This window comes from Vanacampus margaritifer, chromosome 5 (assembly GCF_051991255.1).
Source record: "Vanacampus margaritifer isolate UIUO_Vmar chromosome 5, RoL_Vmar_1.0, whole genome shotgun sequence".
NCBI lineage: Eukaryota > Metazoa > Chordata > Actinopteri > Syngnathiformes > Syngnathidae > Vanacampus > Vanacampus margaritifer.
In genome coordinates this window covers 28,413,135-28,429,483 of record NC_135436.1, presented here as the reverse complement: position 1 = coordinate 28,429,483, position 16,349 = coordinate 28,413,135, and the positions used below count along the sequence as shown (strand labels likewise).

The 16,349-nt window shown below is 40.9% G+C and overlaps 1 protein-coding gene across 1 annotated transcript; it reads right to left on the bottom strand.

Moving 5' to 3' along the window:
- Window positions 1-10,968: 10,968 nt before the first annotated feature.
- lpar6a (lysophosphatidic acid receptor 6a) lies at window positions 10,969-16,138 on the bottom strand. The gene has a single exon (XM_077565477.1). The coding sequence runs from the start codon at window positions 13,409-13,411 to the stop codon at window positions 12,323-12,325; it is 1,089 nt and encodes a 362-aa protein (XP_077421603.1). The 5' UTR covers window positions 13,412-16,138; the 3' UTR covers window positions 10,969-12,322.
- Between the last annotated feature and the right edge of the window lie 211 nt (window positions 16,139-16,349).

The window sequence follows — 16,349 nt, the reverse complement described above, 5'->3', positions numbered from 1 at the left end:
GTATCAGCCTGCCTGTTTTATTTCATATTTAATTTTTTTTTTTTTTTTACATAAACATGCATGAAATAAAAAAAGTATTTTTTAAAACAAACAAATGTTATACACATTGGCAAAGACCTTTTAACATGTTAAAAAAAAAATGTTTTTTTCAGATATCTTTAAATTGCACGTTTAAAAGATGAGTAGCATTTCAAATATTTAAATTTAAGTGCCTGTTTCATTCATTTCAATTAAAATATTAGTAATGGACTTTTCTTGACACTTAACTTGCTCAACTTTTGGTTTGTATTTCTCATCAACAATGAGAAATAATAATGGCAAATTGTCTTAATGTGTGCATTTAAAGACATGCGCAAAATCCGCCTGCGCGCTCATCGGGTTAGCAAGACTCACACAACGGTCCCAGTTCGCTCGCTCTGGCTGTCTGGGGGGGGGGGGGGTGTACAGGAAGTATTATTCCCACAGCAGCGGGGTCTTCGTGAGGTCACGTCACTCTGAGCCCACCGCAATGTTTTTATGTCCGCTTCCTAACCCCCCCCCCCCCCCTTTAATGTACCGCAATTTAGACTAAAGGCCTTCTCTGTTTTGTCAGGATAAAAGGGCCATGCGGTGACACCCGGATGTTGCTGTGACCACCAACAGCCACCAGGTGGAGTCAGGAGTTCTCACAAAGGTTAACAGCCAGAGCATAAACATACAAGAGTTTCATTCGGTCTTCGTCTTTCCCCTGTTGAAATGAATGGAACCCAAAAAGTACACACACACACAAATTAAAATATTGTACCATTATTTGAGCAATACAGTAATAACATTATGAAATTATAGAATGTAAAGAAGTTTGAGAAGTTCCCTTTTGGCGAGTGTACCTTGGTCACCACCAGGGGGCGGTGTAACAGACGGTCTCATCCAAGCTCAATAAACTGCAGTAATATTTTTCCAGTAGGCTGATACCAATTCCTATATTTGGCATAATGAAATTCTGATAACCGATTCATTTATTGGCCAATTAATAAAAAAATATATATATAATGAATAAAATAACTTTTTGTCATGGAACTTACAAGTTAAATACAACTAAATTGTACCTAGGCATGGATTGTTTTGCATACCACTTGAGGGAGCCACACTTGGAGAATCACTGCAAGGGTATGCAAGTTTAAGTGCCGATTTTTCACTTGTCAGCACCCGTGAAGGGAAGTCAAGGCAGTAAAAAAGACTTCCTTGCTTTGTCTTGTCACATGAAAAGCTTGGCCCAATGACTTGGGAATTTGTAATGTTATATTTAAAAAAGAATAAGTAAACGATGTGCATCTCTCCAATAAAAGACGATTCAACTAACTCGATACATAGGGTCCAATACGATTCAAGGGCAGTTCCATTTTCAAGTGGAATGATTCGGTTCTATTTAGTGAGATCTGAATCAATTTGATATGATACGGGTCAGTTCCGAGAGGGTAAGATGCAAAGAGTTGCTTGTCATTTTACATATGAATGAACTCGGCAGTACTGTAAATGTGCCAATTACTCCAAATAATTTATATATATATATATATATATATATATATATATATATATATTAAAAAATGCAAATATACATAATTGGAATAAATAATTAAAAAATATATATATATTAAATGACTCAATATTTACCCAGGCTATTGTTTTTGCATTTTCAAAAATGCAAATATACATAATTGGAATAAATAATTAAAAAATATATATATATTAAATGACTCAATATTTACCCAGGCTATTGTTTTTGCATTTTGTAAAAAATAAAAATACTCAAGTAAAACCTTGAATTAAAAATGTGTTTCCCATCTTTGTTTTAGTCAAGCTTTTAAAAAAAAAAAATGAAAAAAAAGTGAGCTTGCCTCAACATTCATTTGGTCTCATGAGTTGAAGAATCATTCAGGTGGAAAAAAAGGAAATGGACTGACTTGAATCATCACATGTTGTGACATATCACTACTTTTATTTCCTCAATTTCAGAGTTGTTAAGTGCAGCAAATCCATGACGACGATTGATATTACTCGTGCCCGAGTTGTGCTACTAGTGTACATCACTTGTGTACCTAATATTGTGGCCCGGGATGACCGTCTTTGGCGAGTGGCGCCTCCGTAGCTAAAGAGAAGTAGCCGCGCTCCAAGGGTGGAGCAGCAGCGCCTTCCTGTTGCTAACAAAGCACTTGAAAGACGCGAGCAGTCATTGTTGCGTCTATTTCGGGCCCTCTTTTTTTTTTTTTTTTTGTGGTGCCAACCCACGAGTTCTGACAGACTTTTTTTTTTGCCTTGACCGCCCGGTTCACGAACGCCCCTTTCTCATTTCCAGTCTTGGTTACCGGCCAGGAGCGAAATCAATTTCAAACACACACGCACATACATGCACACTAGCTGCTTCGATAACACTGATGACGCTAAATACGGTAATAATTTACTTGAATTTCATTTGGATACATCAACTATAAACATGACAAGAACCAGGGAAATGAAATTCATGGCATTTGTTGATAATTCAAAGCAGAGTGAATCTTAATAGCAAAAGTCAGGAATGGGGCAGGAGGGATCATTTTATGCATTATATATACAGTATATATTTTTTTAAATAATCGTCCATATTTTTTTCTGCCCAAAATTGGTATCGGCCTCAAAAAATGTATATATCGGTCGGGCCCGACCCACCACGGTGTCTTAAGTTAATGACCTCATAAAAACTTTCAAACGTCCTTACATTAAAAAACATATGGGGACTAGGACACACATTTCATTTCAATCAGCATAAATTTTCAATGTATATTGAACTATCCCATATAAAATGGCAGTTTTAGTCAACTCAAAATCAGTCACATTCAAAAACATTGGACTGCCTTTGCTTTTAAAAACTATCACTGAGAATATCATCATATCTAACTAATGTGATTACTAAGTTAACACATAAATAATGTTGAAGGGTTCAAATTTCATGAACAAATAATTGTATCATGACCAAATGAAAAGTAACTCATATTAGAGCATACCACAAATGTCTTTGTTATAGCAGAAGATGTTATCTTTCGGAGTCATGCGCATACACAATGAACTACTAAAAAAAAAAAAAAAATCGGATTTTTTTTTTGGGGGGGGGAAGATAAAAAAAAAAGCATAATTCCGCGAATTAACGGAAAAATCACATCCCTGTATAAAAAAAAAAAAAGTCATGCAAGACTTCAAAGTGTGTTATGTTTGGTGTATTCTTTGATTTTATAAAACTATAATTAGTAAAAAGTTTATATAAACGGACTATATGATATAATGTATCTTATACGGTATTTCCCATCCATCCATTTTCTGCATGGCTCGTCTTTCTCCCTTTTGCCCTCATGAACTGGAAGTTGAAAGTTGACACAGAGTTCACGTGAACGTCTGCCGCTGTGGGTCCGACACAAAGCTTTACATTGTGCACTGGGGGGGGGGGGGGAGTGTGTGGGGGGGAGTGTACTGCAAATATATACGGTGTACATATATTCCTAATGCGGATTCCCCAAAGTTGTCAATGTGTGCACCACAAAACCGAAGCCGCTGTCTTCTGTTTTTAAATCTTTGTTGTCGCCTTTGTGTAGGAAGTCGCACAGGATGAAAGTGTGTGTGTGCGTGTGAGAGGGGGGGGGGGGATGTTCCGCAGTAAATTGTGTTACTCCTGTCTCGTGATTTGATGGAAGCAGCTGAGCCTCCAGCTGAGCGTGCGCACATTCGGATTAGTCACAGTGGACAGCTTTTTCGGTGTCTGGGGGCCGTTTAAGTTTCTTTTGATCGTATCCATACATGGAAAACACATTTAAAAAATATAACCAAAATGTTTTATTGTATATTTTGAGCACATCCACCTCAGACTTTTGAGGTTGGTGGTTCGAAACAGGGCATGTATTTTTTTTTTTGTGGTTTCTAGGTAGTGATGGGAAAATGAAGCTTCATGACGCTTCATGAAGCACGTGCATTTTTATTTTATTTTTTTTACTCCTCTAGGTGGTGCTCTTAGTTTAAATATAAAGGCTGATTCATTTCCACTGCATCTTTAAACCAAGAGTGCCATCTAGAGGAGTAAAAAAATATCAACGGCTTCATGAAGCTTCATTTGTCTATCACAGTCTGACAAAAGAACTGTCTTTGATACTGCATATTTTTGTGAAAGAACCGTCTTTAATGTGGTATTTTTTTTGTGTGCGAAATAAAAGTCTTTGTTGAGGTATTTTTTTTGTATAAATGAAATGTTGTGGATGATCTCTGAATGAAAACATTTCATTTGATGCAGCGTTTTTTTGTGGGTTCTATCTATGGAAGAACTGTCTCGGTTGAGGTACTTTTTTGTGTGTAAAATGTCTTTGATGTCTCAATCTTTTGCGTGAAAAAAATTCCGCCACAATTTTGTATGAGATCTATGCTTGAAGAAAAATGACTGTGCGCAAAATGGCTGTATTTAACAAACCGTCTTTGATGCAGCATTTTTATATGAACAAGAACAGCGTCTTCTTCTTCTTCTTTTTTTTTTTGTGGACTCCTGGCTTTCTGTGTGTCAACCTTTTGATTCCACAATCTTGTGGGATTTATACATGGAAGAACTTGGAAGACCTTGGCATTACTTTTTTGTGGGTTCTAGGTATACAAAAAAAACGTCTTTGACAAAAGAACGGTCTTTGATACTGTATATTATGTTGAAAGAACCGTTTTTAATGTGGAATTTTTTGTGTGCGCAATAACGGTCTTTGCTGAGGTATTTTTGTCTGTGTAAAAGAATTGTCTTTGATGTCTCAATTTTGTGTGGGACACAAAATTTCATTTGATATGGCTAATTTTTTTGACAGGTACTATGTGCGGAAGAACCATCTTTGTAGAGATATCTTTTGAGTAAAATAATTGTCTGACACCATTTTGTGTGCGATCTATGCTTGGAGAAAATTTACTTTCAATTCTATGCGCAAAATGCCTGTATTTGACAAACCGTCTTTGATGCAGCATTTTTATATGAACAAGAACAGTTTTTTTTTTGTTTTTTTTTGTGGACTCCTGGCTTTCTGTGTGTCAACCTTTTGATTCCACAATCTTGTGGGATCGATACATGGAAGATCATTTGATGAAAGAACGGTCTTAGAGGTGTCTATTTTACAAGTACAGGTAGTGTCTTTGAGGACAAAATCTTGTACAGTTTTCTTCCTCCTACAACCCCAAACCAGGCATGTTAACTTCACTGCAAAGGAAGATTCTGAATTGTTCTTTGGTGTGAATGTGAGCCAGAATTTTTTTTTGTCTATACACTGCTGTGTGATTGGCTGGCGACCAGTCCCGGGTGTCACCTGGGTGAGGCTCCAGCTGACCCTAATGAGGACAAGCTCTGAATGTTTTTTTTGTTTTTTTTTTGCTAGGCCGAGACAAACGGCAGAACCATTTTGGTAACTTTTGAGCCTTGACAGGACACGGAAGTCTTTTGTGAGGCTGTCAGTCGCACCAGTGGTCTGTCGCCTCCGCTTACATCGGCCTGAGGATTAACGTCAACAGGTGGGCGGAGCCTCCGCGAGGAAAGCAAGCGGCTTGTCCACAAACTCGGGAGCGGAACGTAAAGCTCGCTCGGGCCCGAAGTGAAGACAGTCGTTAAATGTTCGTGTGAGGTCCGAGAGGAGCTTGCAAAAATACTTCCCACGCATTGCGGGTGCTTCGGGACAAAACTTGATGTGGAAAATTTGCAGGAAGGACGGTTGACGTGCGGAACTGTCTTTGATGGGGCCTTTTTTTGGTGGGACTATCCATGAAAGAGCATAGTTATGAATAAGAACTGTCTTTCATAAGGCAATTTTGTAGGATCTTGTGCGAAACAACTGTTTTTGATTAGGCATTTTTTTTCTTTGTCTATACTTGAGATATCAGTCTTTTACTAAAGAGCCATCTTTGATACAGCATTTTGGGTATCAGAACTGTCTTTGACGAAGTAATTTTTGTGGGATCCCCGTGTGAAGTAACCGCTCTGCATTTTTTTTTCGTGGGAGGACGCGTGAAAGACTTTTACAAAAGAACTATCTTTGGTGCAGCATTTTTATGTATGAGAACTGTCTTTGAGTGACACAAAATTTTGTTCTGGCAATTATTTCTTTGCGGTGATAATTTTACAGGCTCTCTGCGTGAAAGGCCCATCTTTGAGGCGTCATTATCTTTGTGAAAAAAATCGTCTTCAATTTTTTTTTTTTAACTTTCACTGTCTTTAATACGGCATTTATTTTGTGAAAGACTGCGCGTCTTAAGGCCTAAAAACACTAATCCGACGTCGGCCAAATGTTAGCGACGCCTACCGCCCGCCTGTGGTGTCGGCCCAGATGTCGGCACGCAGCGTTGAAAAATGACGTAAATACACACGGCACCGACCCCGACTATTACGTACCTTGCGCGAGAAATAATTACCATCGGCAGCGGTAGTAATTGTTCTTAAACGCAACCGAAAACCTCTTTGCGGGGGCGGGATATAAAAACGTAAACAATGTATACCGGTTACTTTTTCTCTCACGATGCCCTCCCACGTGAAATTTTGCACTTTATCGTACAATGCCGTCATTGTCAACCCTCGCTCTTGTGATTGTACGAAGATTGGCAGCAAAGGCGTAAGATGAGGAGAAACCGCATAAAATGGGCAAAATCCTGGATACTCCAGTGAATGGTCCGGCTTTCCATCAGTACTGTTTATCCGTGTTCGTCACTTCCTCTTCTTGCCCCGTGCCCTGATTCGCTAGCTAACAGCCAATCACAGTGATCGAATGCCCCTGACGCCCGATGAAGATTCAACATGTCGAATTTGCTGAAACCCCGCCCCCACCCCCGGACGTATTCCAACTCGATCTGACTTCACGACCGTTATTTATATACACACACACACTCGCACGCACGCACGCACATCCACATACTCACCCACATACAAAAAAAAATAAAAAATAAATTAAATTAAAAAAAGAGAGCAATGATGATGACATGTCAAATCGGTAAAATTACCGAATGAACAATACTGAGCTTATTAGTTATTTATACACTAATCAAACGCTGTCCGACTCCCGGCGTCGTTTTTTGGTGTATCTCGCCCTTTAGATGCACTCGTTTTGTTTTTCTTTCGTGAGAACCGCAGTTGCAGCAGGAATTTTTCAGGAGCTCCGTGTGGAAAAAAAAGTCTTACATTCTGAAAATTATTGGCGAGAGAAGCTGTAAAATGCCATCTGGTTTTTGTTTTGTCATGCTAATGCTAAGGCCGCTAAGGCGCTCTCACAGCTTGATAAGGTTTGTTTACATGGGAATGAGGTGGGGGTGGGTTTGGTGGGGGGGGGTCACGTGACTGCCGGGTTTACTCCTAAACCTCCACTCTTGTTACTGTTTATTAGCTCAGTGCTGTTTCTCATTTTGGCTTCGTAGCAGTCTGAACAATATAAAGTCTTAAGTGTTGTGTTTGCCGCATTGTTTCTCTCTAATTGGCGCTAAAGTCAACTCGTCTGGCCTGTCGCTACTAAACATGATGCTAAAAGTGAAAACAAGGTGGGAGAGCGCATAGTTGGGACGTGTCGTCGTCTCAGTGTCGAATGGACGCTGCTCATATCAGCTTAATGGCAGACATTTCCTCCCAATGTAACTTGGAGAGCCATGCCACCCATTTAAGAGGGGGGGGAGGGGTTGCTTCATTATCGTCAACAGAGACCCCCACCACTGTCACCCCCCCTCCCCCTCCTCAGACTGTGCTCCTTCCCTTGATAATATGTCAGCTCGAATGACAAACACAATTTTTAGGCGCTGGTCCTTAATTTGAGTATTTGGGTTTGATGCGAGAATTTTGGGGCGTCTAGATGGGGAGAAAAGCGTCTTTAACTCTTTGACTGCCAAAAACGTTATATACCGTTTAGTAAAATCCTATGGAGGAGTGCCAAAGACGTTAAAAAACGTTTTTTTTTCAAAACTAACTAAACTAACCATTTTCTATTGTTGATTACTGAAAAACGGAATAAGGTAGAAACAAACTTTTTTTTCTGATGAAAGATGAGAGTCCAATCTTTCATTTAGTAGTATGTGTGTTTCCATAGTCCAAACACATAATTTTCTGTGGACCTTGAAAGATCAGTCAAAAATGCTTAAATCGGCTGGCACCCACGTCATCCCTTTTATGAAAACGTCTGGCAGTCAAAGAGTTAAATGCAGCTTTAATTACGTTAACGAGGCACCTGTGATCTTTGATGCAGTTACTTTGCATAGTGTGACATAATAGTCTTTGATGAATGAATTTTGCATGAATCTCTGCGTTAAACAGCCGTCTTTGATGTTGTCATTTTCTGGCCTCTATGTGAAAGATTTGTCCTCAATGAGGCCATTTTGTGCACTCTGTGTGGATGTAGTCTTTGATGTAGCCATTTTCTGGGGTTAGAATAAAGAATGGTCTTTGATGTGGCAATTTTGTGGGACGGTGTGATATAACCACATTTATTGTAGCAAATTTCCAGGATCTACAATGTATGCAAAGAAACACTTTTGAGGTAGTAATTTTACCGGATTTTTGTCTGTATGAAATACTTGCCTTTGACGCTGTGATTTTAGGGGATCTGTGCGAAAGTTTGATGCACATTTTTCGTCAAAATAACCATCTTTGATGTAGGAATTTTATGGGATCTCAGTGTGTAACAACGGTCCGTGATGGCAATTTTGCGGGATCTGTGAGATGAGAACCGTCTTTGATGCAAAAATTCACGGGTCTTTGCGTGACAGAATAGTCTTTAATGTGGCGATTTTTGTGCGAACTGGATGTGTCCTACTATATTAATAGCCAGAATAACTAAGATGCTTGCGCGTGGCTGAAAATTGCCCACAGGAAGTGACTGGTAGATGGTACGGGCTGGCATGACCCTGATGGAGCTTGTCAGCCTAAACACGGCTGCTGTGTGCAAGCATGATAACCTTGCAACGCCTTTCAATGCTAAAATTAAAACTATAAGACAATAAAAACCTCCCTTTAAAAAAAGAGAACGCAAGCAGAATGTGTGTCTGTGTCTTGTCAGTAGAAGGAGGGAGAGGTCAGGCTGATTAGATAAGGTTTGTATATGCAACGATGCTTTGTTTATTACCTCCCCCAAGGAAGATACAGTGCCAGTCGTAGCTTTGTCATGACCTTTTTGCATAGTTGCCATTTTGAAAGAGTGAAACAGTAAACATCTAAAAGTTGCTTGAAAAACATTCAGATGTGGGATTTCCTTGTTGCCAGGCTAAAAGACGTTAAATAGACGTTGTACAGTACAAAAATGGCAACTAGGGGTCTTTGACTAGCCTCGTCAGCTTACCTGGCTCCATGTATAGCAGCTATGGCTAGCATAGTTGTAGCATAATGTTAACGTTTTGAGTAAACAGCCAACAACACAGCAGCATTATTTCAAGGTTGCGTACCTTGGGGCAGACTGTTGGGATATTTGAGGGATTCGCATGATGTGGATGATCGTTTAGCTTAAGCCCAATATGTATATCGATAACTATATTGAGAGCTGAATTTACTAGTGCCACAGATAGGTATCACGTTTGTAGCACAACATCTTGGATCCAGAGCTAGCAGAAAAGCATTAATATGGAGTAGGCTGTTGATATTTGAGGAATTCAAACGACCAATGCGAGTAGCTAGCCTCGTTAGGTTCGTTGGCTAAGTTTGTCACAGTTAGCATTTTTGGCTACAAGCTAACAACATTATTACGCTATGACTAAAACGAGTACCTTTTACCTTGAGCAGACTGTTGATTTTTCAAGGGTTTACTTGGCTATACGAACGACCAAAAAGCTCTACAGCCACACAACATGAATGTATCCAAAACATTTTTGTCACGTGTTGCTGGACAGAATGAAGAGGGGTAACCATAAAGCTGGCTAGCTCTCAATCATTCAAAAGAGAAAAAAAAGAAAAATATTATTACTATTTTGCATCTTTTTATGTATTTTCTATATTTTTGGCTTTATTTATTCATTTTGCTAACACTTTTTTTTAGGTTAAAGGGTCAATAGGGCTAACTTTAAAGTTTTGAGGGGGGAAAAAAATAGCCATTTTGAATTTTTGTGTTTGAGGATTAGCAAAAGTCAGGAGAAGAAACAATCTCAAATGGTAGGTTTCTAATTATGAAATTATAAAGGTGCCAAGGCTACGTTTTACACTACCCTAAGCCCGTTTGTACTTTGTGCCTCCACCGGAGCAAAAATTGCACATGACGTCAAGGTCCATTTGTTTGTTTTCAAAACAGCAATCGAGTCCCGCGCCCTTGACTCGCCTTAAAGGTGGCGCTGCGTGGGAAATAAAGTCACACCCGGTCATCTGCTTTGCATTGTTCAAGCAACACAAGTTGTAATCGTTTGGGTGTTACGCAAATACCTCCTATAGTCAGGGGAAATAGATGAAGATAAACCTCAAAGACCCTTCTTTGTTCCAGCAGATCCACACAAGCGGGTGCTTGTTGACAATAGCTACACTTGCTAACCGCATTAATCGGTACACCTGCTCAGAATTCGGTCTGTAAAAAGAGAATGTTCAGTTGATGAAAGTGTTTCGCCACATGAGAGTAACGCTTGTAAACCGCTGCAAACCACAACTACAAGAATCAAATTCAAAATATACTGTCTGACATTAAAATTGAAAAGGTTGCAAAAATGGAACAATTCTCTGACAGTTTCAATCAAAACCGCCCTGGGTTAAAAAAAAAAAACTTTAAGGATAAATTTGTGATGGAACTTTGTAAAGCGCTTTGAGCACCAAATGGTGTAGATAACTGCGCTCCATTTAACATTCTTCAAAAACAATATTTCTTATTATTATTGATTTTTTTTGTGTGTAACACTTTTTTGGGCCATCCTGTTATGTTACAGGTTAAAATGATTAATTTTCTTTTTTAATCTAGAAAAAAAAAAAACATTTTAAACATGTAAAAGTAAAATTCTGCTGGCCTTATTTTTTTAATTCTCAAATTTTTATTACGTGCATTAAGAAATAATTTTAAAATATTTTTAATGTTAATTTTACATGAAGTGCCTTCTGCTAGGATGGATTTTGTTATTTTCTTATCATTATATAGTTGTATGTGATTTTTAATAAATCTCTCTGTTATGTTACATCTCAGTGTGCCCATGTTGAAGTGTTTTAAATAAAATCAAGAACATTTGAAAAATTAAGAAAAAGATCAAACGTCTACTGACGTCGACTTTTAAATATATATTTTTAATTTCCTTATTTTAAAAACCACAGCAACTATTTCACACACACAAAACAAAACAACTTACTTAGCCTAACTCAAAGCAAGGATAAGTTTCATTTCCAACTTCCATAGCAATTTCTATTCTATGATGTGATGCGAGTACACGTGCGGGCGTACCCAATAAAGCATTCGCAAGCGTGTGGCGTTTCGCTCAGCGGTTGCACAAAACTTCCGCACAGGAACTGGGCACTCCCCGCCCGACCAGAGCTAGACACTCACTTCCTCAATCTGGATGTTTATCAGAGGTGGGAGTAACGTGCCGTCTCACGTTATGACCTCAACTTTCAAGCAAGTGCCAAGTTATTGTGGCCAAATCGAGTCAAAGTCACACATTAGCCACAATCTGTACCTGCATTGGTTAGCTGCACAAACACACTCACTCACTGTATATATATATATATGTATATTTTTTTTAATGGGCCCAAACAGAGGTGCTAAATCAAGGTCCAGAAAATAAAAACCCTGCCAGTTTGGCTTTAGCCTCAGGCGCTAGTTAGCTAGCTCTCTGGCTAGCTCCCATGGCGCTACTTTACCTGCTAGTGAGCTAGCTAGCTAGCTCCCATGGTGCTCGTTTACCTGCTAGGGAGCTAGCTAGCTAGCTAGCACTAGAGGCTAAAGCCAAACTGTGGCAGGGTTTTGACTTTCTGGACCTGGATTTGCCACCTCTGGTCCCAAACCAGTCATGTGACAAGTCCCCCCCCATCTCCACTGTTTACATCTATGTACATTGGACATTTAAAAGAAACCAGTGTTTTTTTTCTGGTGCAAATAGTTTTATTTAATACTTTCATCCATTGCTGTGCACAAAAACCCTGCTTAAACTTCATCTCCATATAACTATGTTAATTTAAGTGTGCTAAAGTTAGCAACAGATAAACACGGACATGAACTTGCAAAAGTATTCTCACTCCCTTGCAGGCGGTTACACAATGTCAGTAAAATCCGCAGCGGAAGGATTTTAAGGAGGGTGAGTACGGGCTCATTAATCCGCAGAGGCAGGTTCTCCGAACTGGACGTTAGAATTTACAGCTTTAAAAAAAAAAGGGTCGATGAAAGTGTCACACCGAGGACTCATTGTGCAGCATCTTGGCTTTGAAGTTCCTGAGGCTGCACTGCAGGTTGGAGCTGGATTCCGACTGCAGCGCCTCGGAGAACTTGGCGTCGCACGGCCGCCCCGCCAGCGACTTCCTCTTGATGGAGTTCTGGATGGTCTCCGAGGTGAAGTAGTAGACGATGGGGTCGAAGACGCAGTTGGAGACGGCGATGCACAGCGCCACCGGGTAGATGGTGCGCACCACCGACTCGGCGAAGCAGCCCTCGAGCGTCTTGGTGCGCACCAGCGAGTAGAAAACCAGGTTGACGTTGTAGGGGATGAAGCAGAAGCAGAAGGTGCTGAGGTGCACGGCGATCATGCGCAGGATCTTGGTCTTGTTCAGCTTGCCGCCGCCGTCCCGGCTCACCTTGTGGGGGCGGCGCAGAGTCTGCAGCACCATGACGGAGCAGCCCACGTTGAGCAGCAGCGGGATGACGAAGCCCACCGTCTCGATGAAGATCACCACCTTGGATAGGTGCGACTTCCACTGGTTGGACGAGAAGTTCTCAAAGCAGAAGGTGGCGTTGGTGCGGGGCCGCTGCAGCGACGTGGTGTCCAGCAGGAAGCCGGTGGGCAGGCTGCCCGACAGCACCAGCACCCACACGGCGCCGCACACCAGCTTGGCGTTGCGCTTGGTGCGCAGCGTCCGCGAGCGGAAGGGGTGCACGATGGCCAGGAAGCGGTCCACGCTGATGCAGGTGAGGAACAGGATGCTGCCGTACATGTTGGTGTAGAAGAGCGAGACGGACACCTTGCACAGCACGCTGCCGAAGGGCCAGCTGCGGTTGATGAAGTAAAAGACGCGCAAGGGCAGCGTGAAGACGAAGAGCAGGTCGGAGGCCACCAGGTTCATCATGTACGTGGTGGTCTCGTTGCGCAGCTTGAGCGAGCAGGCGAAGATGTAGATGGCCACCACGTTGGTGATGAGGCCCACCACGAAGACCACGCTGAACACCGTGCTGTACAGCGGGTACTTGAAGCCGTCGTTCTTGCTGCAGCTCCAGTTGACCGCCGAGACGTTGCCGGATCCCAGCGGCGGGACGGTGTTGAACATCTTGGGAGACACAAGGCTTGTTTTCACGTCTTTTAGCAACCGTCCGCAAAGTCTTTTATTCCAGACAAAGACGTATCGGTTACATGTCTAATGCTCGGTTCGGAGGATATCCTGCTTGAAAGATGCCAAATTGACCAGTTTCCAAGGTAGTCCCGGAGGCAGGGTGGCAGCTGCGTGTAAGGGGAGTCCGAGACTGGACTCTCTAAGAAGTCTTTTATTCCAGACACTGACACAGCAGTCTCTACTGGGCGGGAGGTGGCTGGGGATTCCGCAAAGCCAAGTTGATACCAGTCATTGGCCAAACGTCTCCTGATGCTTGATCCCGAGGTGCCAAATTTTCCAACCTCCGATGAGAGGTGGCAGCTCCCGGGGTGTTAAGTTTAACACCAGAGTCTCACTTCTCCCAAGGCAACTGTTCTGTTAGTATTTGATTCCAGACGCTAGTGTACAGTTATGTCTTTCGCGCCAATTTTGTGCGAGGTTTGAAAGGGGTTTAAGTAGTAGTACATCAAAGGAGGTGGCCCCGAAGATATCCTGTGTGAAGGGTGGCAAATTTGCCAGCTTCTGTAGTGGGACGGGAACCAAAACAATTGTTACCGTTTGCCGAGTATTTCATAGCAAACACCAGCATGGATGTCGCTACTGTTTAAAATGCAACGGCAGGGGTTGGTGTGGGGTCCCGAGGATTTCCTGAGTTAAAAAAATGCCAGCCTTCGAGTATGTCCCAAAGTATTATGTAGCATGCATTGTCCTGTTGTCTTCACCGCAACATCTTAGATGCACCAGTTTAGAGTAAAAGGGGTTAAAAGAAGGAGCAAGAGGGTGAGAGGTCAAGCGTAAGGACACTTGGTCCTGAGGATTCAAACCTCTCCACTGGTCCCCATGCTTAAGATCCTCGCGGATGTCCAGGCGTTAGTTCTTGGCGAAGAGAGCCGTGGGGGGGGAAAGCCGGTGTCCCTCTTCCTCCCCCCCAACCGTGCGCCTCTAGACTGAATAGTCGCACAAAGGGAAGGATGGCAGATCCACAAGCAGATGGGAATAGAGAGTAACAAAGTCCTGGCGTATGTCTTGTATCCTCGTCCTCTTTTTCCCTCCAAAATAGTCTGAGCAAGCCTAGCAGTCTGCACTCGTTTCTTCTTTTTTATTCTTGCGGTTTTCAAGTAATCAGTGAGGAGCTGCTGCTGCTGCTGCCCACTTCGCCTTTGTGCCGCGCTCTCTCGCTCTCTCTCTCTCTCGCTTGCCCACTCACTCATACACACTTTTGTGCTTTGACTGGGCTGGGACTCGGTCCATATCTCCGCCTCCCGGTCCCTCCCCCCTTCTCCCTTTGTCTGCTTCCACAGGACTAAGACTAACAAATGCTGCTTACTCTTCTTTTTTTAATTTCATTTAAGTGATGTCACGTTTGTTAATTCTTCTTTTTTAAACCACACGCTATTAAAAAAATGAATACTCAAAATTTGTAGATTTGCTTTTTGTTGATACACAAATACATTTTTGTTGACACTTTTTGTGTACGAATTTTAAATGTAGATGTAGGCGCTAAAAAAATATAATTACCAAACTTTTCAACGATTAATACAAGCAATTTCAACCCTTTTTTTGTTGGGGGGGGGGCAATTATATTTTCCCCATTCCCGCTAATTACTGTACTACAATTTTGGTACATAAGGAGTAAGATTAGTTTGAGAGCTCAATTATGCAAGCGGTGTTTCAAGTGCTTTGAAAGAATATTATGTTAATAAAATTGGGGTTTGTGTTGTGTTCATAAGTTTACACAACTTATTAGCACATTGGTTTATTAAGATTACTAAAAGAGTGTACGGCTGTGCTCATTTTCCCTACTTTGTTTTGAAATATCTATTCTGGTTTTTCTATTTATGAAATTATTTCTCCTTTAAAAGTTGTATTTTGCCTTAAATGGTGTGTTGTACCTGTGAAGCACATCGAATTACATTGTAAATGAAATGTGCTAAAGCTGCCTTGCTTACAACTACAACTCTGCATAGTGACTACATTTTGCCATTAATATAATTAATTCCTGTATTATTCACAAAATATTTGGGAAAAATCTGGCAGGTTTTTTTTATAAAAAAAATTGTAATAGAGCTAAAACAAAAAACTATTTTATATATTTTTTGTCGTTTCTATAAAATATGTTTTGTTTACAAAAAAAAAAAGCTAAAGACCACCCAGAAGTGATTCTTTCTATTTGCATTATTTCCAAGGGGATACAATTTGTTGAAAATCTAAACAAATCTTCGCAAATGTATTTGTTTTTACTCTGATAAAGTGGTATGCATTTGTTAGGTACTGTTCAGTTATGTTTAACCTTTAAGTTTATATAACAAAATCTTAGAATGTAATCTTTGTTTGCTTGAGAATATTTATCTCGGTACAATAAGTATTTGCACCACATTTTAATTGAATCATTATTTAAGGTCGATTTTATTCTATTGTATTTAAACAGTGGTAATCTTCATTTTGTATACTGTTACAGAGAGTTACTGTACAATAAAATGAAACATACTTTTTTGTTACTCTTGTGTGAAATGTTCAAATCCAAGATCTTTGAATTGAAATTCAAAATAGACGCTTTGTGCATTAGGTTGCAGAGAAAATAAACACCAGAGTGAACCTTCCAGAAAACATGCTCATATGCAACCTTCACTATTGTCTTTTGCCTGAAAACAATCCCGACATGCAAAAAAAAAAAAAAAAGAAGAAGAAAAAGAAAACATGCTCCAAATCCCAAGACGCTGAAGCTCTCACAATGCCAGGAAGCATATCGCGCCCCCCCCCCCCACACCCCCACCCCAAGGCCAAGACTGAGGCCTTGAATAGTGAGCGATGTCAGGTGACATCATGCTTCAACGTTGGAATTCCTGCGAATAACACGCAGGGATTGAACAGTTCCCACATTTAGCAAGTTAGCGTG

Bases quoted from the DNA above. Each gene is read 5' to 3' on its own strand.
- lpar6a (XM_077565477.1), bottom strand. From the start codon at position 13,411: ATGTTCAACACCGTCCCGCCGCTGGGATCCGGCAACGTCTCGGCGGTC.